At 40.7% G+C, this 26,315-nt stretch overlaps 1 protein-coding gene across 3 annotated transcripts in view; it reads right to left on the bottom strand.

Annotated features, from left to right (window-relative positions):
* Nucleotides 1-26,315, bottom strand: part of shank3a (SH3 and multiple ankyrin repeat domains 3a) — a 1,012,090-nt gene that overhangs the window by 343,815 nt on the left and 641,960 nt on the right. For all 3 annotated transcript variants that reach the window (XM_087999457.1, XM_043713934.2, XM_087999456.1), the window contains one exon: nt 6,243-6,356. In XM_087999457.1, the coding sequence (XP_087855583.1) occupies nt 6,243-6,356 (114 nt within the window). The remainder of the gene's footprint in view (nt 1-6,242; nt 6,357-26,315) is intronic.

Here is a 26,315-nt window from a genome sequence, read left to right on the forward strand (position 1 = left end):
ATTAATCCCAAAGCATGCATAAAAATCTAATTCAATCTCTGAAATGTATATCAGACTGCACTGGGGATTCTTTAGACCACAAACTGTTTATAAATCTCCCTAAATGACTTAAGACTGTAGATTGAAAAGCCAAGCTTGTAGCTGAAATACAAAGCTAAGTAATATGAAAGCTTCTGATCCATACAGAGCAGAGCACCTCTCTGAGAGAAGTGACTGGAACTTCACAACAGCAATTCAAACAATGCTTGATTGATTAATAATGGATTAAAAAGATTTGGTACACAATAATTAAATTATTTAATGAATCTGAGCACATTGCAAACTGCATGAAAATGACTTAATTCCCCAAACATCAGTGGCATATTAATAGTCAATATTTTGCAATAGACTGAGGCTTGTTGTCCACTATACAGAATCTTAGAAACTTATGGCAGAGAAGTAGACCAATCAGCCTAGGAACTGACCATATGCACCTCTATGAATATATAAGAGAAAAAGATTAGAAAAGACAAATCTGGGTTCCTTTGACTCAGAAGCCAGAGAAACTATAACAGGGAGCAAAAACTTGATAGAATTGACCACTTACTTTGGTCTGTCTTCACAAAAGAGGGCACAGCTAACCTCCCAGAAATGTTAGGGAACTAAGAGTTTAGTGAGAGGGTGGAACTGAAGGAAATCAGTATTAGTAAGAAAATAGTGCTGAGGAAATTAATGGGGCTAAAGATGGACAAATCCCCAGGGCCTGATAATCTACATCCCAGAGTACTGAAGGAAGTGGCCCTGGAAATATTGGATACTTTGGTGATCATCTTCCAAAGTTCTAGAGGTTCTGGAGCAATTCCTACAGATTGGAATGGTGGTACATGTAACCTGACTATATTTAAAATAGGAGGGAAAAAAAATCCCAGACAATTACAGACCAGTTAGCATAACATCAGGAGTGGGGAAAATGCCAGACTCTGTTATTAAATATGTGATAACAGGACACTTTGAAAGCATTAATGGGATTGGACAAAGGCAGCATGGGTTTATGAAAGGCAAATCATGCTAAACAAATCTACTAAAGTTACTTGGAGGATGTAACTGGTAGAATAGGTAAGGGAGAACCAATGCAGGTGATGTATTTGGATTTGTAAAAGGCCTTTAATAAGGTTCTGTATAAAAGGTAAGTGTGCAAAGCTAAAGCACATGTGATAGGAAGTAACATATTGGCATGGATCAGGAAGAAAGTTGACAGATAGGAAGCAGTACGTGGGAATAATAGGTCTTTTTTCTGAGTAGCAGGCAGTGACTAGTCGGATACTGCAAGGATCGGTGCTTGGGCCCCAACTGTTCACAATACATATATAAATGACCTGGATGAGGGAATTAAATGCAATATTTCCAAAGTTGCTGACATCATAAAACGAGGCAGGATTATGAATTGTGAGGGGGACCCAAGGAGACGTATGGTGATTTTGACAGGTTGACTGAGTGGGCAAACACATGAAGTTATGCACTTGGGTGTGAAAAACAGAAAGGAAGAGTATTATTAAATGGTGACATATTGGGAAGTGTGGATGTACAAAGCAATCTGGGTATCCTTGCACACCAGTCAATGAAACAGTAGGAAGGTACAGCAAACAGTTAGGAAGGCAAGTGATATATTGGTCCTCATTGAAAGACAGTTTGAATTCAGAAGTAGAGATATCTTAGTGGAGTTATCACAGCACCTTGGTGAGACCACAGCAGGAGTACTGTATGCATTTTTGGTCTCCTGAACTAACAGAGCATATGATTGCCATAGAGGCCATGCAGCGAAGTTCACCAAACTGATACCAGGAATGTCAGGACAGTGCTATGTGGGGCCTGTATGCACTAGAGCTTAGAAGAGGTGATAGGTGATCTGATTGGAATGTATAACATTCTTACAGGACTGGACAGACTAAATGCAGGGAGGCTATGTTCCCTGGATCGGAAATCCAAAACGAGAAGTTACAACTGCAGAATTCAGGGTAGTCCATTTAGGAGAGAGATGAGGAAAGATTTCTTCACTCAAAGAGTAGTGATCCCATGGAATTTTTGACCAAAGAAGGCTGTGAAGGCACAGTCCCTGAATATATTCAAAAAGGAGACTGATAAATCTTTAGATTTTAAAGACATCAGTGGGAATATGGAGAAATAGTTTCTGCTTGATTTTGTAATTTGTTGAAGGTACAGTTATTATGCTGAAGTTACACACAAGTTTCCATATAAGTTCCATCCCCAACATAATGGAAGATAGTTGTGAATGATGGAGGCTAATCAATGCAACCACAGGACATTACTTTAAGAGCACCGTGCCATTACCTTCAGCTGTTTTATAAATGACCTTTCATCCATCATGAGGTCAGAAGTGGGGATATTAACTGATGATTGTATTGTTCCATTGTTAACTTTTCAGATGATGGTAAAATCTGTGCTTACAAGTCACAAGTCCTGGATGACATTCAGGCTTGGGCTGGTCAGTGGTGAGTTGGGGGAAGACAGTTGGAGAATGGCAATGATATTGCACTCGTAACACACAACCTCTGGGGCCATAGGCTTAAAACCTGCATTAGCTACTGGTGGAATTTAAATTAAATTAAATTTAGATAAATAAAGCTGAAATTGAAAGCTACTTTCAGTGATGAAGACCACTGACTACAATAAAAATCCATCTGTTCACTAAAATCCTTTAGGGCAGGAAATCTGCATGCTTATCTGTCTGGCCTGCGTATGACTCAAGAGCAACAGCAATGTGCTTGATTCTAAACTGCCCTCTAAAATGGCTTAGCAAGCCACTCAGTCAATTAGGAATGTCCAACAAAATACTGATTTTTGACAGCAATACCCATATCCTATCAAAGCTTAAAAATACTAACAATCCTGACTAACAAATGCTAAGCAGTGAGCATATTCAACAAAAGAGAAATTAATCGCTTCTGCTTTGCATTCAATGATATTACGAATGTCAAATCCTCCACCATCAACATTTTTTGGCCACTAGCGACCAGAAACCTAAATTGGATTAGCCATAAAATACTGTGGCTACAAGACCAATTCAGAGGCTGAGTATGAAAGCAAGTCTCTCATCTCCTTATTTAAAGTCTGTCCACCATTTTTAAGATACTGCTTAGAAGGATACCCTCCACTTGTTGCATCGGTATAACTCCAACAAAACATAAGAATCTCAATGTCATCCAGAACAAAGCAACTCATTGAAATGGCATCAACTACCAGGTTAAATACTCACTCATTCCACTAATGATAATATTGGCAGAGTACCATAAATAATAACCACTCAATAGCATTAAGAGCATAGATACACCTAAGGGCTAGATTTACTAGATATCTTTCAATTTAGTATTCTGTGTTCATTGCTCATAATATGGTATCCTCTACATTGGTGAGACAGAAAGCAGATTGGGTGATCCCTGCTTTGTGGAAGACTGCTGCTAAATCTGCAACCATGATCCCAAAGTTCCATTATCATTTTAATTCACCACCTTATTCTCATGATCACATCTTTGTCCTCAGTCAGCTGCTTTGCTCCACTGAAGCTCAGCACAAGCCTGAGTACCAGCACCTCATCTTCTGGTGAGGCACTTACTGCTATTCCAAGACTCAACAATGAGTTCAACAACTTCGCTACATGAACTCTGTTCTACATTTTGTATTTTTTTTTGCCAAGTGCCAGTTTCCATTTTATTTTCATTTATATCTTTTAAGATGGAGCTGTTCAATATACTGCTGTAGGATTATTGCAGATAAAATTTAGTTAGAGTCATATAACAAGGAAACAGTGCTCCATCCCAAGCCTTCTCTGTTCCAAGGAAGACAAATTCAGTCTATCTAGGCAACATCCTGGCAAATCTCCTGCGAACCCTCTCTAGTGCAAACATATCCTTCCGATAGTGTGGTGATTTGAACTGCATAATGTATCCTATCTGGGGCCCAATCAATACTCTTAAAGTTGCAAAAAAAAACTTCCCTGCTCCCATATGCTCTATCCTGCCTAATAAGGCAAGTATCTGACATATCTTCTGACATTTTCAGGGATCTGTAGACTTGGATACCAAAGTCCCTGTGTTTCCCAGTACTCCCTAGGAACCTAGCATTCATTGCGTAAATCCTCCACTTATTAGACCTCCCAAAACGCATCACCCACAGTTGTTAGGATTAAATTTCTGCCCAATTTCCCAGCTGATCAATATCAGACTGCAGTTTGAAACCATTCACCTCATTATTAACAGCACCATCAATTTTCATGTTATTTGCAAACTTACTAAGCATATCTTTTACATTCATATCCAAGTCATTAATGCACCTTACAGACAGGAGGGGTCCCGACATTATCCCCGTGGTACACTGCTGGTCACAGGTTTAAAATCAACCTCCACCATTACCCTTTGCCTTCTGTTTGCAAGCCAATTTTGAATCCAGTTCACCACCTAGCCTTGTCCCATGGGCCCTTACCTTTTGGATCAGCCTTACATATGGGACATTGTCAACAGCCTTACTGACATCCATATAAAACACATCAATTGCACTAACCTCATTGTTACATTTAGTTATCTTTTCAAAAAGCAATTAAATTAGGTAGGCAGGATCTCCCTTCTGTTGACAAGACTATCCCTGATCATTCCAGATGAGGGGCTTTTGCCCGAAATGTCGACTCTCCTGCTCCTCAGATGCTGCCTGACCTGCTATGCTTTTCCAGTACCACACTCTTGACTCTAATCTGAGTTCCTCACTTTTGACTACTCCCGATCATTCTCTGCTTTCCAAGTGTTAATTAATCCTGTCCCTCAGATTTTGTTTGAGTAATTTCTCTGACGTTACACTAACTGGTTTGTAATTATTTGGCCTATTCCTGTTGCCCTTCTTGAACAAACAAAACCATATTAGCTATGCTCCAGTCATCTGGCACTTCACTTGTGGCCGGCGAAGTATTAATAATCTCCGCCAGGACCCCAGCAATCTCCTCCCTTGCCTCCCAAAGCTGTTGTCAAATCCATAAAGAAAATCACTTAAAAATTGCACTCTGTATTTAATGTAATCACAAAAGTGTGAAGGCTCTGATCGGTAAAGTTCTGAGCAAGTCATGATACATTGAGAAATGAAACTTGGACTAACTGAACCATGCAGAGATCCAGTACTTAAAAATTGTTAGACTATAGATAACCACAAGGAGGCTGTTATCCTTGTAACAGTAAAGATTGTTAAAATGCTCTGCCTAGTTAAGAAGCTGTGAAATGAGGTAAGAGTATATCAACCACATTAAGTGGTCACTGTCAATGAAAGGAAGCAACAGCAATGAAGCACAAATCTGAAGCCCCTTGAATAACAATGATGTAAAACAAGCTCATGGCACCTATGTGGAAAGATAGTTAGGTAATTACCGACCAATCAGATAGACAGGACTGGGATTTTACCTAATGTGGCACAGAATCAAGATGGACACTGTGTATAATAAGAACTTGTAAGACACTGTGCACATAGCATCAATAAGCAGAATAAGTACAAACGATGAACCTCAACTATGAGGCACCGCACTGCAGTTGACTGGATGGTAAGGAAAAGTGCATTACAGCAAGGGTTAGGCAACACAACCACAACAGATCCTCATTAATGAAACCACTGATCTGTTACGCATCCCACAGCTCAGCACTTTCCAAACAGTACACCGAGACATACATCGATTGTGCCTTGAGGAGAATCAACTTGGCGAAAGGTGCTCTTTGGTCTCTTTGAAACTTGTTGGTCTTCCAAAACAGGGATATGATCTCAAATGAGTGTCACAGACTCGCACATTTCAAGCTCCATGATTACACGCTGAGGGACGCATTGAAGCCTGGGACAGCTGCTGACAAGGTTCAGTGGGGAAAGATCACTGTCTGAGGTCTTTCTGCTGAGGTTAAATGAGGTCAGTTTGGTTATTTGACCCTCCTAGTGCCTCAAATACTGGTAAATATAGTCTTGTTAAGTACGAGGTGCCTTTGATTGGTTCGGACAGAGTCTAACCCCAATGTTTGTTTGCTTCCTTGATATGCTACTGTACAGAACCAAACATTGTTTGTGGTCTCTTTGAAACTTGTTGGTCTTCCAAAACAGGGATATGACCTCAAATGAGTGTACATGCATAATTATTTTTGTGAATAAAGTATATTTTTGCAATAAAAAGTCAGCACAGTACTTTCCAGATGATTTTAGTGGTCATGAAATGGAGTAGCCATCCTTACCTTGCCGTGCATTGTACTGTCTCATTTGTACCTCCTCCACACATTCTGCAGCAAACCAGCCAGTTCGACCTTTCACTGTTCCTTCCCAGAATCCTCCCTCACCGATGCTTAGCACTGCAAGAGTGAAACAGGTGAAATGTTAGCTTTAGGGGTACCTTGAAATGAAATAAATCTGAATTGGGGTCAATATATTGTCACTACCATGCTCATTGTCTGGAGTCACTGACTGCATGCTTCATATTTAGAGTTACACACACAGCACTCTGACAAGTCATTTGGGAGAATACACGTCAGAGGGAGAAACCAGTAAAAAAAGACAATAATACTTGGAAATGAATGCAGTGGAGCTCCATTTTGAAGTACATTAGATGAACTGGACCAGTACATATTATTCACAATTTGTATTGGCTTTTCCATCCATAACACAACAGGCAATATTAGATTTCTAAATATGGTGTGGAAAGCAATCGACAGTCATTTTTAAAAAAAAATTCCTTCACAGAATCGTTTCATTCCTGGAAATATCAGTAGTTCTACTGTATCCCTAAATATCCAGAGAAGGTGATGGTAAGCAATCTTCTTTGATCACTGCAGTCCAATCAGGGTAGCTGTTATGAAGGGACTACAGGGGTCTTAACTCAGTGACAACAAAGGAACAGAAATAGAGCTCGAGCTTTATGAATCAGGCTGAAATTACTCCTGGACAAGTTAGATCCTAGAATGAAATCTGACTTGATAAATCATGCCAAAAAAAATTACATGCAGTCTTTTACTGAAACATAAGCATGCTAGGATGCAGATTGGGTCTAACAATGAAATAGAAGTTTATAGCACAAGCAAAATAAAAATAACTTAAACAAACCAAGCTATTTAAATATAACATAGATTGTAAGATTTTAAAACATACTGCAAAACAAAATTCCATCTCCCCAATACCATCACATTACAGTTAATCAACATTCAGAGAACTTCCTTTCCCTGTCAAATTTGTATGTTTGACTTCACTGCTTTTTCCGAGTTTTGGTCCTGTGAGCTGGGAGGTTTTCTTTTCCTCTCATGGCTGAGATCTTTCTCAGCTTTAAAAAAAACCGAGTCAGGTTTCTAACGAAACACTCACTGTTTGCAAGTTTCACAAACTGGAGCAGCTTATTTCCCTGACTGCTCTGAGCAATCTCTTTTCTGTTCCTGAAAGGAACTATCTGACCTCAATCAGGTCTACTTCAGAATGCCCAAAAAACTTTCCAATCTTTGGGTTATCTGAAGCTAAAATTCAATCCTTGATTATTCTGAACCCCAACAATTATTTCTTTCAATGCTTTCTCTATCCTGCTGTAAAATCACATAATACAAACAAACTTCCATTAACACTCCATAATGATGCAAAATCATAGTTCTGAGAAAACTGACCAAATTAATAACTGAATCCCTTAATACAAGATCAAAATCTGCAAGCTGTTTGTTTGAAATTCAAATTCTACCAAAAAATATAAATCACATGCCTCCCCTAAAGAATAATGAAAATGTATATTTAAGTGACATTTTCATTTCCCAACAAAAAAATCTTTTCAACCTTATTTCTACATCACATTAATTTAATAATATATTGACATTAAACATATAAAGACTTTTATGGTAACCATATTAATTTAGTAATATATTGACATTAAACATATAAAGACCTTTATGGAAACCATATTAATTTAGTAATATATTGACATTAAACATATAAAGACCTTTATGGAAACCATATTTGACAAAACTCTGTTTGCATCACAGCACTCAATTTTCTTTTCATGCGCTTTTGATAAAGCATCCCCTATCACATCCACCATTTCCCTCTCCAGACACATTAATAATTCTTAAATTGTACAGCTGGAAGATTAAGCTGTACCAAAACAGCAGTATATCCTTGTTCCTAAAACTTTCCCATCAAAAATCCAAGGACTGTTGCCTGTATAAATAAAAGTTTTCACATTGTCGGTGATGTGTGTTTTGAAATGATGTAAAAATGACACAATCCAGCATTGAATGCTTCTGTTACCATGTGGTCAGTAACTGCAAAAAGTAACACGTCATTCAAGTGAAAACAATAAATGCTGGAGATCACAGCGAGTCAGACAGCATCCACAGAGAATGAGCAGATTTACGTTTTGAGTCCAGATGTCTCTTCATCAGAGCTGAAGTGGAGTGTGTTGGATGGGGTGGCAGCATTTATGCTATAATTGGTGGAGGGGGGGAGGGTGCATGTGTGGCTGGTGGAGTGTAGAGTGCTGGTGGAGAAAAGATGTTGATCGCTCAGATTAAGGGATTGGAATGTGAGAATGGCAGAACAATGGTGTGTCTAACTGCCAGATTTGAAAGAGAAGACAGTGCCACTGGAGTGGGGGAGGGGAGAGAGGACATGGTGATAGAGAATGAAACATGTAAAGCCAAAAGAAAGAGAAGAAATGGGAGTTGGTTCACAATTTGAAGGTGTTAAACTCAATAGTAAATCCAGAAGACTGTAAAGTGTCTAGTCACAGAGTCATAGAGATGTACAGCACAGAAACACACCCTTCGGTGCAACCCATCCATGCTGACCAGATATCCTAGATAAATTTAGGGTTCCATTTGCCAGCATTTGGCCCATATCCCTCTAAACTCTTCCTATTTATATACCCAGGCAAAAGTGAGGACTGCAGATGCTGGAAACCAGAGTTTAGATCAGAGTGGTGCTGGAAAATCTCTATTCATATATACCCATCCAGATGCCTTTTAAATGTTGTAATTGTACCAGCATTACAATTATGGAAACATACCACCCTCTGCATGAAAATGTTATCCCCCAGGTGTCATTTTGATCTTTCCCCTCTCATCTTAAACTGATGCCCTCCAATTTTGGACTGGACACACTTTCCTCATTCCTGAAGAAGGGCTTATGCCTGAAACGTCGATTCTCCTGTTCCTTGGACGCTGCCTGACCTGCTGCACTTTTCCAGCAACACATTTTCAGCTCTGATCTCCAGCATCTGCAGTCCTCACTTTCTCCTCCCCCACCCCTTGTCCATTTACCCTATCCATGCCCCTCATAATTTTATAAACCTCGATAAGGTCACCCCTCAGCCTCAATCTTAATGTTTTCCAAAATTTCCTGCACATCAACTTTGTCAATCTTGATCTGGTCAGGCCTGTATCCCAGCTCCTCAAAGTTCTCATTCACAACAAGGTCCCTTTCCTTAGTGAAAACTGAAGCAAAAAACTCATTTAGGGCTTCCCCTATCTGCTCAGACTCCACTCACAAGTTCCCTACACTATTCCTGATTGGCCCTACCTTCTCCCAGATCATTCTCTTATTCCTCACGTATGAGTAAAATGCTTTGGGTTCTCCCTAATCCTTCTTGCCAACCCTCCTGGCTCTCCTCAGTCCATTTCTGAGCTCCTTTCTAGCAAGGCTGTAGTCCTCTAAAGCTGTGCTAGATCCTTGCTTCCTCCACCTTACGTAAGCTGCCTTCTTCCTTTTGACGAGAAGCTCCTCTGATGTCGTCATCCAAGGTCTCTTAATCTTACCCCTTCTTACCTGTCTCAGAGGAACAAATTTGTGCATCACTCATAACAACTGCTCCTTAAATAGTCTCCACATGTCTGCTGTGCCCTTTCTGTGGAACAATTGCTCCCAGTCTGTACTTCCAAACTCCTGTCTGATAGCGTTGTAATTTCCTTTTCCCCAATTAAATATCATCCCTCAGTAACTGCTCCTTTCTCTCTCCAAGGCTATGGAGAATGTGAGGCAGTTGTGATCACTATCACCAAAGTGTTCTCTCACCGCGAGATCTGATATCTGTCCTGGCTCATTGCCAAGCATCAAATCCAAAACAGCCTCTCCCCTTGTCGGTCTGTCTACATACATACCGAGTAAGGAAACCCTCCTGAACACACCTGACAAAAATGGCTCCATCCAAACCATCTGCACTTAGGAGGTTCCAGTCGATATTGGGAAAGTTGAAATCAGCCATAACAACAACCCTGTTACATCTGCATTTTCCAGAATCTGCCCGCCTATGAGTTCTTCAATCTCTCTACAGCTATTAGGGGGTCTGTAGAAAACCCCTAATGAGGTGGCTGCTCACTTGCTGTTCCTAAATTCCACCCATACTGACTCAGTAGACAAACCTTCCTCAACAACCTTCACCCTCTGACTAGCAATGCTACATCCCCTCCTCTTTTTCCACCCTCCCCGTTCTTTTTAAATGTCCTAAACCCTGGAACATTCCATTGCAATGGAATATTCCATTGCACTCCTGATTTATGCCTGGTAGATGATGTACAGGCTTTGGGGAGTCAGGAGTGAGTTACTCCCCACATTATTCCTAGCCTCTGACCTGCTCCTGTAGCCACTGTGTTTATATGGTGAGTCCAGTTGAGTTTCTAGTCAATGGTAATAAAATAACTCTACAAAGGCCAGTAACTCATCACCAAGCCACCTTTATTTACACAAATGCATTGTACTGTGTACACACATGCTAACTCAGAGTCAGCTCCAAGAGTGAACAGAGACCCCTGACACTCCTTTTCTGTTAGCCATGACTCTCCAGTTGGACCAGATGAACAGCCCTAAACAAGAAACTCATATTCTGTGATACCCACCTGGCTGACCTTGTTCCAATTATTATAGGTAACCCCCAGGATATTGACAGACATGAGAAAATACAAAATAGCTAGTATATTCACTTCTCTAGTGCTACTTGACTTTATCCCAGTAGACTACTCCAGTGTGGAATGACACAGGACTGAAATGATTGAAACAACCACAACCGTCACCCTTTGTGAGGTACGACTCCAACTAATGCAGAGAATTTTCCCCCCGATTTCTATGGACTTCAGTTTTGCACAGGATCTTTGATGTAACATGCAGTCATTTGCTACCTCGATGTCAAAGGCACTGCTGTCATCTTTTGAGTTCAGTTCAGTTCTCCTCCTGACTTTACTATTGGTAAAAGGCCCCCAAAACATCCTGTTATACTGGAGAATTAGCTATGCACATAACAAGGCTGTTATAGTGCACCCACAACACTGGCATTTATTGAACAAAGTAGAAAATGATCCATTTGCAAAAACAAGTACAAATCCAATCTGGTCGGTTACTGCTCTGTCAGCATACACTCAAACATCAGCATTGTGATGGAAGGAGCCATTAACAGTGCTAAAATGACATTTACTCACTAATAACCAACCACCTAACGCCAGGTATCATTACTGCCTTGGTCTAATCAAGCATGTAAATAGGAATGAACTGGTGACATATAACTCTACTGGTTAAAACTCTAAACCTCTTCTAAAACAGCCCACACACACATACAGACACAGAAAAACAAAACAGAAAAACATTGGTGTTATGGACGGAGTAGAAAAAAAATTGGTGTAACAGTTGACTGGCAGCAGTCTTGAGAATTTGATGGGATATTCAGTTTATTGCCAAAGTCCTTCAGTTCTCTGATCCTTTGCTTCAGACTCCTTCACTTCTTCATAGAAGGCCCAGAGTGACTAATCCACAAATTATAAAGTCTCCGACTTATTGGTTAAGATCAACATCTTACAGCAGTTGTTGGGAGATTCAGCTGACTTTCTTTAGCTTCAAGTATTTTACTGGAGAGAGAGAGAGAGAGAGGGGTACACCACTTTCCTTTCCAGAGGTCTGAGGTCCTGACACTGGATTGTTCATACCCACAAGCTATTTAGCTATACAGAAACCAATGACCTTTGACACCCACACTAGTCATGATTCCATGAACCAGTCAGCAACCGGTTGCTGGCTAAATTTCACGTTGTACATTCATTTCCCAGTGATACATGTACACCTTCTTCCACTGATTGTAAGGCAATGGTGTAACCCCAAATTGCAATGGGTTTCATTGACTTGCTTTGTACAAGTACAGCAATTCCTTCTTTAGGCTTTGTTGCAAAACATTCTTTTCCTTATTTAGTCCATAATCAAGAATTATGTAAAATAAAAAGATGCAGTCTTTAAATTTGGTTCACACCATAAGAACGGTCGCTTTACAAGTGGTTACCAGAATGCAGAGATAGCAAAATTTTGTTTTATATTGCCACTTTGATGTTTTACTACATTAAAAATGTTAGATAAATTTATGTTATTGTTCATTCAGGACATGGATAAACAGACTTTTGGATACTGAGGGAATCAAGGGATATCAGGATAACAAAACAAAAACTTATTTTATAGCTTTCACAGCCATTGTACCTGTCAAAGTGCTTCACTACCAATGAAGTATTAACTTTTATAATGTGAGAAACAGATAGGGTGAGAAAACAAAGTTGAGTTAGAAAATCAGCCATGACCTATTTGAAGGTGGAGCAGATTTCAGGTGCCAAATGACCAGCATCTGCTCCTATTTCTCGCCTTCATTTGAGTGTCACTAAACTTTCATGGGTATTGATGAAATTAACCTAACATTGAAATGCTGAGGCTGTCACCTTGTGAGAATTATTTAAAATTGTAAAGAAGCATTGATTCTTTTGTGATCAGATTCATGCTGGCAATAATTGTCTGATAAATGTGTAGTTTTGGACATGATTAAACGATCAATCTCTGGGATTTGCAGCACTGTCCTTTCTAAATTTCACTGAATGTCTCAGACAACTAAATCGATAAAACTATTAAAGCCCTCTGGTCAGTCCATTATTAAATAGGATCATTCAAAGCACTGATGCATCCACAACCAGAGACGAATGAAGCAGAGAAAGGGAAGCTCTGACGTGAACTTGAAACATACTCCAGGCCCAAGCAATTATTTATGTAGCAGCTGAGGAACATGTATAGGGCCAAAGTACAATCCACTGGACCTGAGCAATGCCTCCAGAAGTCCAACTAATTTAATCAGTTACCACAAACAAATGCAGCTGGAATATACAGTGAAACATAGATACACGACTAAGTCACATCAGCGCCTTGAATCCTTCTCATGGAGAAGTTATGCTAAAAACACTGGACAGGCCTCATTTACAGTATTAAAGATATAGGAGGTCAAGACCTTGCAGAGGACAGCTAGGATTGTACCAGGAAACAACTGATTCATATGGAATCTTAGAACAGTTACAGCTATTCAGCCTATTGTGTCTATGCCAGCACTTTACAACAGCAACTTAGCGAGTTCCTTTCTGCATATGTTTTTTATTCAAGCTGTTCAGCGAAGTTATTAGGCACCTCTGGAACAGGTGGTACTTGAACCCAGGCTGTTTGGTTCAGAGGTAGGGATACTACTAACACATCACAAAAGCCCCACTCCTTTTACGCATAGCCTTGAAATTGTGTTCTCCTCAGATGTTTATCTAATTCTCTTTTGAAAGCTACTGTTGAATCTGCCTTCTCCACACATTCCAGATCCTAGCCATTAACAACAGAAAAACAATTGTCGTGATATTGTCTTTGGTTCTTGTGCCAATCAGCTTAAATCAGGTCTATTGGGTCTTGATCCTTTTTCCATTAGTACTATTTACATTCACTCTGTCTATGTACCTCTTGTTATCAAACATTTCTATCAAGTCTCATCTCAAACTTTGTTTTGCCATTAAGAATTCCAGCTGCTCCAATCTATTGACATAACTGAAGATCTTCAATACAGCTGTCATTCTCAAAACTAATCTGCACAGCTTCTAAAGTCTTCACATCCATTTGAAGTGTGGTGCAAAAAATTCAACACAGTTTAGGCTAAACCAGAGCTTCACTGAGGTTTATCATAATGCCCTTGCTTATGACTACTTGTGAAGCCCAGGTTTCCCTCCCTGGAGTTCAATCCAGGCAAATGTGAGGTGATGCATTTTGCGAAGTCTAATTCTAGAGCAAACTGTACTGTAAACTGAAAAGCCTTGGGAAAAGTTGATGAACATAGAGATCTGGGAGTTCAGGTCTATTGTATCCTGAAGGTTGCTGCACAGGTGGACAGAGTGGTCAAGAAGGCAGCTGGTATGCTTGCCTTTGTTGGACAGGGTATTGAGTATAAGAGCTGGCAAGTCATGTTCAAATTGTACAAAACATTGGTTTGACCACATTTCGAATACTGTGTACAGTTCTGGTTGCCATATTACCAAAAGGATGTGGATGCTTTGTAGAGGGTGCAGAGAAGGTTTACGAAGATGTTGCCTGGTATGGAATGTGCTAGCTATGAAGAGAGGTTGAGTAGGTTAGGATAGTTTTCATTTGAAAAAAAGAGATTGAGGGGGGACCTGATTGAGGTCTACAAAATAATGAATGGTATAGACAGGGTAGATAGAGATAAGCTTTTTCCCAGGGTGAAGGATTTAATAACGAGAGGTCACGCTTTCAAGGTGAGAGGTGAGAGGTGAAAAGTTTAAGGGGGATCCACGCGGCAAGCACTTTACACAGAGAGTGGTAGGTGCCTGGAACGTGTTGCCAGCCGAGGTAGTAGAGGCAGGCACGGTAGATTCATTTAAGATGCGTCTGGACAGATGCATGAGTAGGTGGGGAGCAGAGGGATACAGATGCTTGGGAATTGGGCGACAGGTTTAGACAATGGATTTGGATCGGCACAGGCTTGGAGGGCCGAAGGGCCTGTTCCTGGGCTGTAAATTTTCTTTGTTCTTCTTTGTTCTTATTAGTAACAGAGTTCTCATTAATTTGTGCGCATCCATCCTGAGATTTCTCTATTTCTACCGCCACTTTGGAATTTTGTTCTTTATAATGTCTCTCCTCATCCTTCCTACCAAATTGTATAACCTCATGGTTCTCTACATTAAATTTCATCGCCCACATATCTACCCATTCCACCAACTTGTCTATGGCCCATGAAATCTACCAATCCTTCTCCTAGTTCACAATACCTTGAAGCCTTGAGTCATTTGCAAACTTTGAAACTGTGTGCTGTACACTCTCTGGGTCAGTAATCTCTATGAAGAAAAACAATTAACTTGGTACACACTCCTGTGGAATGCCAACTGTATACTATTCTCCAGTCTGAAAGCAACTGTTCACCACTACTTTGTTTTCTGTCACCCAGCCGACTTTGTATCCACGTTGTCACGGTCACTTCAATAGACTTCAACCTGGTTGGCAAGCTTATTGTTTCATTTTTCTCAAATTATGTTTTATTGTCCAGATTTATATCAACCATCACCACCTATCAATTCACTGTGTTGCCTCATCAAAAACTCAATGAAGTTAGTCTAAACTAAATCATCCTTAAAAAATATCTCTTTTAATCCAAATTTGTCCACTGACTTCAATTTCTTCCGAATTGTCATTTCTAAAATCTTTCCCATCATTGAAACTAAAACAAATGGCTTGTAGATGCTGGTTTTATCCTTACAGCATTTTTTTGCATAAGGATGGAACATGAGAAAGTGACTGTTCCCTGACTGGGAATCGAACCCTGGCGCTTTCACCGCCGCGGCCAGCCAGGGAACAGTCACTTTCTCATGGGTGGCACGGTGGCTCAGTGGTTAACACTGCCGCCTCACAGCACCAGAGTCCCAGGTTCGATTCCAGCCTCGGGCGACTGTCTGTGTGGAGTTTGCACATTCTCCCCGTGTCTACACGGGTTTCCTCCGGGTGCTCCGGTCTCCTCCCACAGTCACAAAGCTGTGCAATTCAGATGAATTGGTAATGCTAAATTGCTCATGGTGTTAGGTGCATTAGTCAGAGGGAAATGGGTCTGGGTGGGTTACTCTTCGGAGGTTTGGTGTGGACTGGTTGGGCCGAAGAGCCTGTTTCCACACTGTAGGGAACTAATCTAATCTAATGTGCAATTTGCAAGTCCTCTGGCTTCCCTCTAATTAGCTTGGGAAGATTATGGTCAGTGCCTCTAGAATTTTCATCTGGGATTCCCTCAGCACAATTGGATAAGTCTGATCCAGTCCTGATGATTTATTAACATTACTGTAGCCATGATCTGGAAGTGTTAGTGGTGGATAAAGTTATCGCGGGACTGTAACTTGAAAGAAGTCCTGGGATTTACATATTAATCACTCAAAACCCACATCCCCATTCTAAGTGATTAAAGACTTAACAGCAATCAAGGTTAGTTCAATACTTCACATCAGTTGTATGACACTCTGATATTTTACTATAAATTCTGTGTTCTATGATCCTGCCCCACTACCTGTTGGATATAAACTTGTGTCGTGTGGTTTTTATCATTATTGTAGTCAGCCTATCTAATAAATCTTCTTGATCCATATTTAGTCCATCAAACATATCACCTGCTTCCTTTTCAATTCTGAATTTTACAGCACCTTCTTCCTTGGTGAAGACAGATGTAAAGTATCATTTCGCACCTTAGCCATGACTCCTGTCTCCAGAGGAAGATTCTGGTCTCTAATTTACTCCATTCTTCCGATTGATGTTAATGGAAGACATTTGATTCCATTTTGTGCTCGTTACAAGTCTCTACTTATACACTCTTTTTTCCTTTGAGACTTTCCCCTTGAACTTTTTAAACTCAGCCTGATGCACATTTAGATTAGTAATTAGGTATCTGTCATATGCATGGTTTGTCTATTCAGTGAAGTAATTCCGTTAGATTATGTGATATCATAACTCCTCTTGCATCAAGTTAAAAATCACACAACACCAGGTTATAATCCAACAGGTTTAATTGAAAGCACTAGCTTTTGGAGCGCTCCGAAAGCTAATGCTTCTAAATGAACCTGTTGCACTATAACCTGGTGTTGTGTGATTTTTTAACTTTGTACACCGCAGTACAACACCAGCATCTCCAAATCATGACTACCATTGATTCCTCTTGCATCATTGTTTTATTCCCTCCTTCAAGAGCTCAAACAAAGTGGTTAACAAAGTTGGAGTGCTGCAGATGCAAAGAGCCACTTGTGAAAACGATAAAGTTGTGATAACCGAGGTCTGGCTGAAAAAAGGGGAGAGTTGTTACTTAATATCACTAAGTTCAAAGTATTTGGGATAGGGAATGAAAACTGGCATCTATGGAATGCACTGAAGGAATTCCTCAGGCACATCTCTCGTAACTTGGAAAGAAGAAGGCACCTGATAGCACTCAATCTTCTCTCTTTATTGATACTTGTCTGTTCTGTCAACATTAGTATAGTCAATAGTCCCTAGAACAACCCCTGTGTCCCTCTAAGCTACACTCTGTCCTCCTTACACAACCACTGTTGAAGTCAAGATTCTTTTTAGCAATCGGATATACCAACTATTAATTAATCTTCTTATACTGACTGTTTATAGTTCAGTAGCAGAATCTCTTGGGCTGGGTGCTGAAGGGATGGTCCTCTGCAGTAATGAACATTATGAAACCAAGGCCTCATCTCCCATGCTTTAGTGCAACAATTGCCCTCCCTGAACCCTGTGCTTGGACACAGAATTAAAGACAGAACTGGGTGAGTTGCAATTGGAGTGGATGATGGAGTGGAAGCTGAGAAGATAATAATTTTAGAAGCAGGAAGATGGATTCTGAAGTGAAACTTGCAAGGAGTGGAGCCATAGTTTTCATTCTTGTTAAGCCTGATCAAATAATTCATCTTTGGTCAGTTTAGTAGTCTGATATTCCAGTACCATGTGGAAACTTCCAGAAACTTCCTTTGACGTGGAGGCCCACATTTACAAGAAAGTGTACTGACCTGCTCAAACACACATTGATCCAAAGATGATATTACCTTTCAGGTAGCAGATCAAAAGAAATCACATGGTGTACTGAATAGTCGATGCGAATTGGAGCATTGGTCAAGAAGTGGTGGTCAATGTCAGAATAAATGACATAGAGACAAAGAAAGCTGAGATCTTGCAGTCTGAGTTTAAGCTGCTATGAAGAAGTTAAAAATGTAGGACTTCTTAGGTAATTATCTGGATTATCCTCAACTGCAAATATTTGTGAGAGTAGAATTCAGAGGAAATGGCAGATTGATGTGGGGTTAGAAACTTTCAGAATTTCATGGCATGTAAGTGTCCCTGGTAAGGTCAGCATTTGTTTTCAATCCCTATATTACCTTGAGGAGGTGATGATGAGGCACCTTCCTGAGCTATTTCAGTCAACTGGTGTATGCACCCTCACAGTGCTGTTACCAAGCAAATTCAAAAATTCTGATCCAGTGATAGTTAAAGAAAGGTGATATAGTTCCAAGTAAGGATGGTGATGTCCTAGTGTATCTGCTGGCCCTGCCCTTCTCTGTGGTAGAGACCATCAGTTTTGGATAGTGCTAGCTCAGGTAGTGGATACAGATTCAACAGGAACCTTCAAGGAGAACTGGATAAATTCTTGAGGGAGGAAACTTGTAGATGGGGAGAAGGGAAATAATGGGAAAAGTGGATTGCTTCTCTAAGCCATTGTAGATTTGATGGTCTAAATGGTCTTGTTCTGTGCTGTATTATGCTCTGATTCTGTCAAAGTTGTGGAATTCCTCACCTTCTTTATTCCTACAAGTTATGGGCTTTGAATACAATAGTACTGGCACCTTCCACTGGGCTGGTGGGGGAATCAGTTGGAGGCTGAGATGCCGTTATTCATGTCATAGTCCTATGGCATGGTGGGTTACATATGATGTTGCTGGTCCAGTGATCATAGAAGCCTAGATTCATTATTGAGAGTTCAAATCCCTCTAAGGCAGTTTGAAAAAACTGAAATTAATTAAATAAAATAATGTGCAAAAGTGACTATAAGCTATCCAAGTGTCCTAAAAACCCAGTTAGCTCAGCAATGCTTTGTGTATTCTGGCTTTTATGTGATTCCAGTCCTAACCAACTTAAGAAAAGCAGTTTACTGAGAGGGTAATTACGATGATTGACCATCAAACTAGTGCACCTAGGGATGGACAGTTTATACTGGCCTTTCCAATAATACCCACAGCTCAAGATTCTCATGAGGGGTAGGATAAGGTGCATAGCAAAGGTCTTTTCCTTAAGATGGGGGAGTTCAAAACTAGGGGGACATATTTTTAAGGTGAGAGCAACTTTTTCACGCAGTGGGTGGTTCATATGTGCAATAAATTGCCAGAGAAAATGGTAGAGAAGACCATAAGACCATAAGACATAGGAGTGGAAGTAAGGCCATTCGTCCCATCGAGTCCACTCCGCCATTCAATCATGGCTGATGGGCATTTCAACTCCACTTACCCGCATTCTCCCCGTAGCCCTTAATTCCTTCTGACATCAAGAATTTATCAGTCTCTGCCTTGAAGATATTTAGCGTCCCAGCCTCCACTGCACTTTGCGGCAATGAATTCCACAGGCCCACCACTCTCTGGCTGAAGAAATGTCTCCGCATTTCTGTTCTGAATTTACCCCTCTAATTCTAAGGTTGTGTCCACGGGTCCTAGTCTCCTCGCCTAACGGAAACAATTTCCTAGTGTTCACCCTTTCCAAGCCATGTATTATCTTCTAAGTTTCTATTAGATCTCCCCTTAATCTTCTAAACTCCAATGAGTACAATCCCAAGATCCTCAGCCGTTCCTCGTATGTTAGATCTACCATTCCAGGGATCATCTGTGTGAATCTCTGCTGGACACGCTCCAGTGCCAGTATGTCCTTCCTGAGGTGTGGGGACCAAAACTGGACACAGTACTCCAAATGGGGCCTAACCAGAGCTTTATAAAGTCTCAGTAGCACAACGGTGCTTTTATATTCCAACCCTCTTGAAATAAATGACAACATTGCATTCGCTTTCTTAATCACGGACTCAACCTGCATGTTTACCTTTAGAGAATCCTCAACTAGCACTCCCAGATCCCTTTATACTTTGGCTTTATGAATTTTCTCACCGTTTAGAAAGTAGTCCATGCTTGTATTCTTTTTTCCAAAGTGCAAGACCTCGCATTTGCTCACATTGAATTTCATCAGCCATTTCCTGGACCACTCTTCCAAACTGTCTCGATCCTTCTGCAGCCTCCCCACTTCCTCAGTACTACCTGCCTGTCCACCTAACTTTGTATTAACAGCAAACTTTGCTAGAATGCCCCCAGTCCCTTCATCCAGATCATTAATATATAATGTGAACAGCTGCGGCCCCAACACTGAACCCTGCGGGACACCACTTGTTACTGGCTGCCATTCCTAAAAAGAACCTTTTATCCCAACTCTCTGCCTTCTGTCAGCCAGCCAATCCTCAATCATATCAGTAGCTCACCTCGAACACCATGGGTCCTCACCTTGCTCAGCAGCCTCCCATGTGGAACCTTATCAAAGGCCTTTTGGAAGTCTCGATAGACCACATTCACTGGGTTTCCCTGGTCTAGATTCAGGTAAATAACAGCATTACAAAGATATTTGCACAGATAGATGAATAAGGAAGGTTTAGAGGGATATAGCTGAAAATGTGTTGCTGGAAAAGCGCAGCAGGTCAGGCAGCATCCAAGGAACAGGAGAATCGACGTTTCGGGCATAAGCCCTTCTTCAGGAATGAGGAAAGTGTGCTCAGCAGGCTAAGATAAAAGATAGGGAGGAGGGACTTGGGGGAGGGGCATTGGAAATGCGATAGTGGAAGGAGGTCAAGGTGGAGGGAGGTCAAGGTGAGGGTGATCGGCCGGAGAGGGGTGGGGGTGGAGAAGTCAGGAAGAAGATTGCAGGTTAGGAAGGTGGTGCTGAGTTCGAGGGATTTGACTGAGAGAAGGTGGGGGGAGGGGAAATGAGGAGACTGGAGAAATCTGAGTTCATCCCTTGTGGTTGGAGGGTTCCTAGGCAGAAGATGAGGCGCTCTTCCTCCAACCGTTGCTATGGTCTGGTGATGGAGGAGTCCAAGGACCTGCATGTCCTTGGTGGAGTGGGAGGGGGAGTTGAAGTGTTGAGCCACGGGTGGTCGGGTTGGTTGGTCCGGGTGTCCCAGAGGTGTTCTCTGAATCGTTCCGCAAATAGGCGGCTTGTCTCCCCAATATAGAGGAGGCCACACCTTTTATCTTAGCCTGCTGGGCACACTTTCCTCATTCCTGAAGAAGGGCTTATGCCAGAAACGTCGATTCTCCTGTTCCTTGGATGCTGCCTGACTTGCTGCGCTTTTCCAGCAACACATTTTCAGCTCTGATCTCCCGCATCCTTAGAGGGATATAGGCCAAATGCAAGGAAGTGGGACTAGTTTAGTTTGGGAAACTTGATTATCATGGACAAATTGAACCGAAGAATCTGTTTCTGTGCTGTATGACTCTATGAATCTATAATAACCATAATTCAGATTGAATTGTGGCAGGGTAGCACAGTTGAGGGTACGTAAGAACTGTAAATAATCAGTAACGTTAAATCCACCTGCCAGTGTTCTTCTACAATTCATTGGTATGATAGTCTAGCGATAAAAGATTATAATTGAGTGCCTGGTGCTTTTGAAGTCATACTGTCAGTCAAGGACTATTGCGACTACATGCAAATTGCTTATAAGTGGTCATTCCCATGGAGAATGAACAATCAGTACAGTGCAATATTAAACTGCAAAGTTATTGCAGGAAATGTTGGAACAATTCTTCTTAACTAATGCTGCTCAATATTGTAAGGGTGAGCCACATATAATGACTTGGCACATTCATTAATATTCCTGTTAGCTCAGGATATTGGTGTACTGTAAGTTGCTAGTGAAAAGCACATACATTGGGATCCAGCAAGTTATGCACTGGATGCAACATTTGCTACAAATCCTACTTCTGGGCTATATTAGGGCCAGGACTCTCCAATGACGTTGGACATACATCTCACTGCACCCAATCTCTTGAACTGCACATATCTGTGTGCACGATCTGACAGAGAAGAGGAGCAAGATTCAAAACAATTTTCAAAAGGGAATTCAATACTCAAAAATAAGATATTTTCAGGATTATAAGGGAAGGTGACTAACTGGATATCTTTTCAAAGAGTGGGCACACTGATATGATGGGATGAATGGTCTGCTTCTGTATGATTTACAGTAAAGGCCAATATCAACAGCAAACCAAGCAAATATTCTAACCAGTACACCATACTAATCAATTGCGGTCAACCGAGAGCGTATAAGACCGAGAGTTCTCCTGCCTGAGAGAAAACTTGCAAAATGACTATTGTTTATCTCAAATACTGAATGCCAGAAGCTAGTCAAATCCATGAGGCATCATAGATGTTATCTGTTCTTGTAATTCATACATCCTATTCATATATTGACGTCATTAACTGAGTATGTATGAGTGTGAAAGAGAGAGAGAGTGTACACATATGAATGAGGGAGTGTACATGTGGATGCGTGAGGGAGTGTTTGAATGCCTGCATGTGTATGTGTGTGTATGAGACAGAGTATGCACACGTGTGTATGAGAGGGAGAATGCGTGCGCATGCAAGCGTGTGTGTGCACACGTGCGTGTGCATGTGTGTGAGACAGAGAGATACTTTCTGTAAAGAAGACAACAAATTGATGGAAAAAATTCAGGTAAGGTGAATAATGCACAGTTTCAAAAAAGATTGCTCATATAATTTTGTAAATGAGTAGAAAGAGCATGACTAAACTACTAAATTGAAGTGTCAGCCTAGATTATGCTCAATTCTTGCAGTAAAGTGTGAAAACTCAACCTACAAATCGAGAGGTGAGAGTGCAACTGACTGCATTAAAATGATCAAGTGAAAATTTCAAGATGATGTACCAGTGCTGATCAATAAATAAACCATGCAATGTGAAAGCAGGTGGGAAGGTTGAAGGGGAGATGAGTGAGATGTATGAAAACTGAGTAGCTTTTGCCTCTCATGACCCTTTGCTGTAACATGCTAGCAGTCATTATTTCTCCCTTCAAAGAATAAACAAAGAATGAGAGAAGAACAGCCAAGGCTGTTAATTTGCTCAGCATCCAACAACTAACTTTCTACTCCAAAATGAAAACAAAACCTTATATTTTCCCTACAGAATGCTCCTTTGGCAACAGGGGTATATCTAACTGAATGCAACACTCCACTCTGTGCTTTACTTGGTCCTGGTAAGGAAAAGATTTCCTGGATTTGTTGTCTTTGTTACAGAAAGCATCTCTCTCAAACACACAATCTCTCTCTCTCTCTCTCTCTCTCTCACTCATACACAAACACACATACATCTCTCTCTCTCACACACACACACACTCATCTCTTTCTCTCTCTTACATACACATACACATACTCATCTCTCTCTCTCACAAATACACACACACATCTCTGTCTCTCTCTCACACACACATCTCTCTCTCTCTGTCTCTCTCACACACACACAGATCTCTCTCACATACACATATACACACTCATCTCTCTCACACATACACAGATCTCTTTCTCTCTCACACACACATACACACACTCATCTCTCTCTCACTCACAAACATAGATCTCTCTCTCACACACATATACACACTCATCTCTCTTTCTCTCTGTCACACACACTCATCTCTCTCTCTCACACACACGCACTCATACACATACATGCGTGCGCGCGCGCGCACACACACACTCACACTCTTGGAACATGACAAAGCAATTGTTTTTAGGAAGTCAGTGGATTTGTAGTTTACATAACCTGAACATTATTGCATTCCTTTTAATGAGACCTAATTTTTCTAATCGAAGTATTAAGCAGATGTAATTGGTATCAGGAAATAGGCATTTAAAGAAATAAAATGCTAATTGAATGGAGTCACTCCACAATTAATATATAGTATAGAAAAAAAGAGTAATTGTGGAGTGATCAAAATGAATGTATGAGCGAGGTCATAGGTAATAAATGACACACTTTGGATAATCCTAGCTGATCAACCATGATGAAAACTAATATTTGTCCTGCATGGATTGTAGCTCCCACAAATATGTGCATCATATTTTTGTTAGGAAGGAATAATAAATGTCATTCATTGGCTTGGGAAGCTGCGAAAATAAAAAGATTAGGCAAAAGTGCCTTAGTTGCTGAATCATTGATGCTGATAGAACCTAGAGATACTGGGGTGTGTTTACCTACTTCACAAAAGAAAACTTATCAGGCATAATCTAAGAAATGTTTGCCCATATAATGTTCTGTGTATTAGGGAGTCTTATTAGGAGCAGGCAAGTTTGGGGTCTTTACTGGGAACTGTTTGTCTGTGGAGAGATCATTCAGTGAGTATAGGAACACACTGGGAATTTCACACAAAGTTAATGTTCTTGCAGAGGTTTTAATGCACAGCCAGCATACTTGAAGATTGTGTTAGGGCATGACTAAATCAGGAGCAGTTTATTGCCAATATTGTGTTTTCTGCAGGATACAATTAAGGGGGTGTTGGACAAATGGGGTATTGCTAATTTATTATGGGACTAACCTGAAAGGCTGTAGAGATTGCTCTGAGAGTCTGTGAAAGGATAAGACAGAGTGGAATTTTTAAAGTGCATCCAGGAAAACGTTTTGTGCCAGTACGTAGATAGACCAACTGGAGATAGGGCAACGCTAGACCTAATCCTGGGGAATGAAGCTGGTCAAGTGGTTGAAGTTTCAGTGGGTGTGCATTTTGGGGATAGTGATCGTAACTCTGGAAACTGTTCAAAGTCATCTTGAAAAGGGATAAGGATAGTGCAGAAATTAAGTGTCTAGATTAGAGAAAGGTCAATTTCAATACCTTTAGAAAGGATCTAGCAAACATATACTGGGACAGCCATTTGCAAGTAACTCCATATTTGGAAAGTGTGAGTCTTTTATAAGTAGTATAGTAAGAATTCAAGGCCAGAGTGTTCCACTAAATGTGATGGGCAAGGGCAGCAGGTCCACAGAAACCCAGATGTCAAAGGATATCAAGGGTTTTTTAAGGATAAGAAGGAAGCATATGTCAGGAACAGCACATTAAAAACAGGGAGGTTCTTCAAAATGTAGACAATGTAGAGGTGCTTAAAAAAGAAATTCTGAAGGCAAAGAAGGACCATGAAATATTTTTGGCATATGGAATCAAGACAAATACAAAACATTTTATCAGTATATTAAGAGTTACCCTGGGAAGAATGGGACCTAATAGAGACCAAGGAGCAAAATGTGCATGGAGCCAGTGGATATGGGTGAGGTCTTAATTAGTTCTTCTCATCTGTATTTGGAAGAGACAGACATTGTAGCTGAGGATTTCATAGTTGGGATGGTAAGGTTTTGGAACACATTAAGATTAGTAAGGAGGAGGTACTAGATGTTTTAACGGGCATATAGGTGCATAAATATACAAGGCCTGATGAGATATATCCCAGGCTGCTATGGAAGGCAAGGGAAGAGATTTCTGGGGCACTGGCGAAGATACTTAATACTTCGCTGGCCACCAGTGAAATGCTAGATGACTGGAGCATCACTAAGATAGTTCCTTTATTCAAGAAGGGCAATTGGGATAGGCCAGGTAATTACAGACCAGTTAGTCTGACATCAGTGGTAGGAAAACTATTGGAAAATGTTTTGAGGGATAGAATGAATTGATTCTGGGAAAGGCAGGGATTGATTAGGAATAGTCAGTATGGACTAATTTAATTGAGCTTTTTGAAAGGGTGACTATGTTGATTAAGTTAGTGCAGTTGATGTGATTTACATGGACTTCAGTAAGGTGTTTGACAAGGTCCCACATGGAAAGCTGGACCAAAAGACACGAGCCCATGGGATCCAAAGCAAGTCGGCAAACTGTATTCAAAGGACGATAATGAAGGGTTGTTTTTCTGATCGGAAGCCTGTGACTAGCGGAGTGCATTGGGATCAATGCTGGGACCCTTGCTGTTTGTTAACAAGTTGGGTATGAATGTTGAAGGTAAAATTAGTAAAATTTTTAACTTTGTCCACTTCAGTCTAACACCAGCTCCTTCACATCATGATAAATTTGCAGATGGCATGAAAATTGGTGGTGTCACTGATACTGAAGAGGATGGTCTCAGACTACAGTCTGATATTGACCTAGTTGTACAACGCTATAGATCGCTGAAGGTGTCAGCACAGGTAGACAGGGTGGTTAAGAAGTCATACAGGATGCTTGCTTTCATTAGAATATAGGAGCAAGGAAGTCTTGTTACAACTTTGTGGAGTATTGGTTAGACCACAAATAGAATACTGTATGCCGTTCTGGTCATCTCATTATCAGATGGATCTGAGTGTATTAGCAGGGGAGCTGCTCCTGCAGGGGGTTTTATTGGTTGCTCAGCACATTTGATGG

The sequence above is a fragment of the Chiloscyllium plagiosum genome, unplaced genomic scaffold, assembly GCF_037043375.1.
Source record: "Chiloscyllium plagiosum isolate Xiang-an unplaced genomic scaffold, Cpla_swu_hap1 HiC_scaffold_23, whole genome shotgun sequence".
NCBI classification, from domain to species: Eukaryota; Metazoa; Chordata; class Chondrichthyes; order Orectolobiformes; family Hemiscylliidae; genus Chiloscyllium; species Chiloscyllium plagiosum.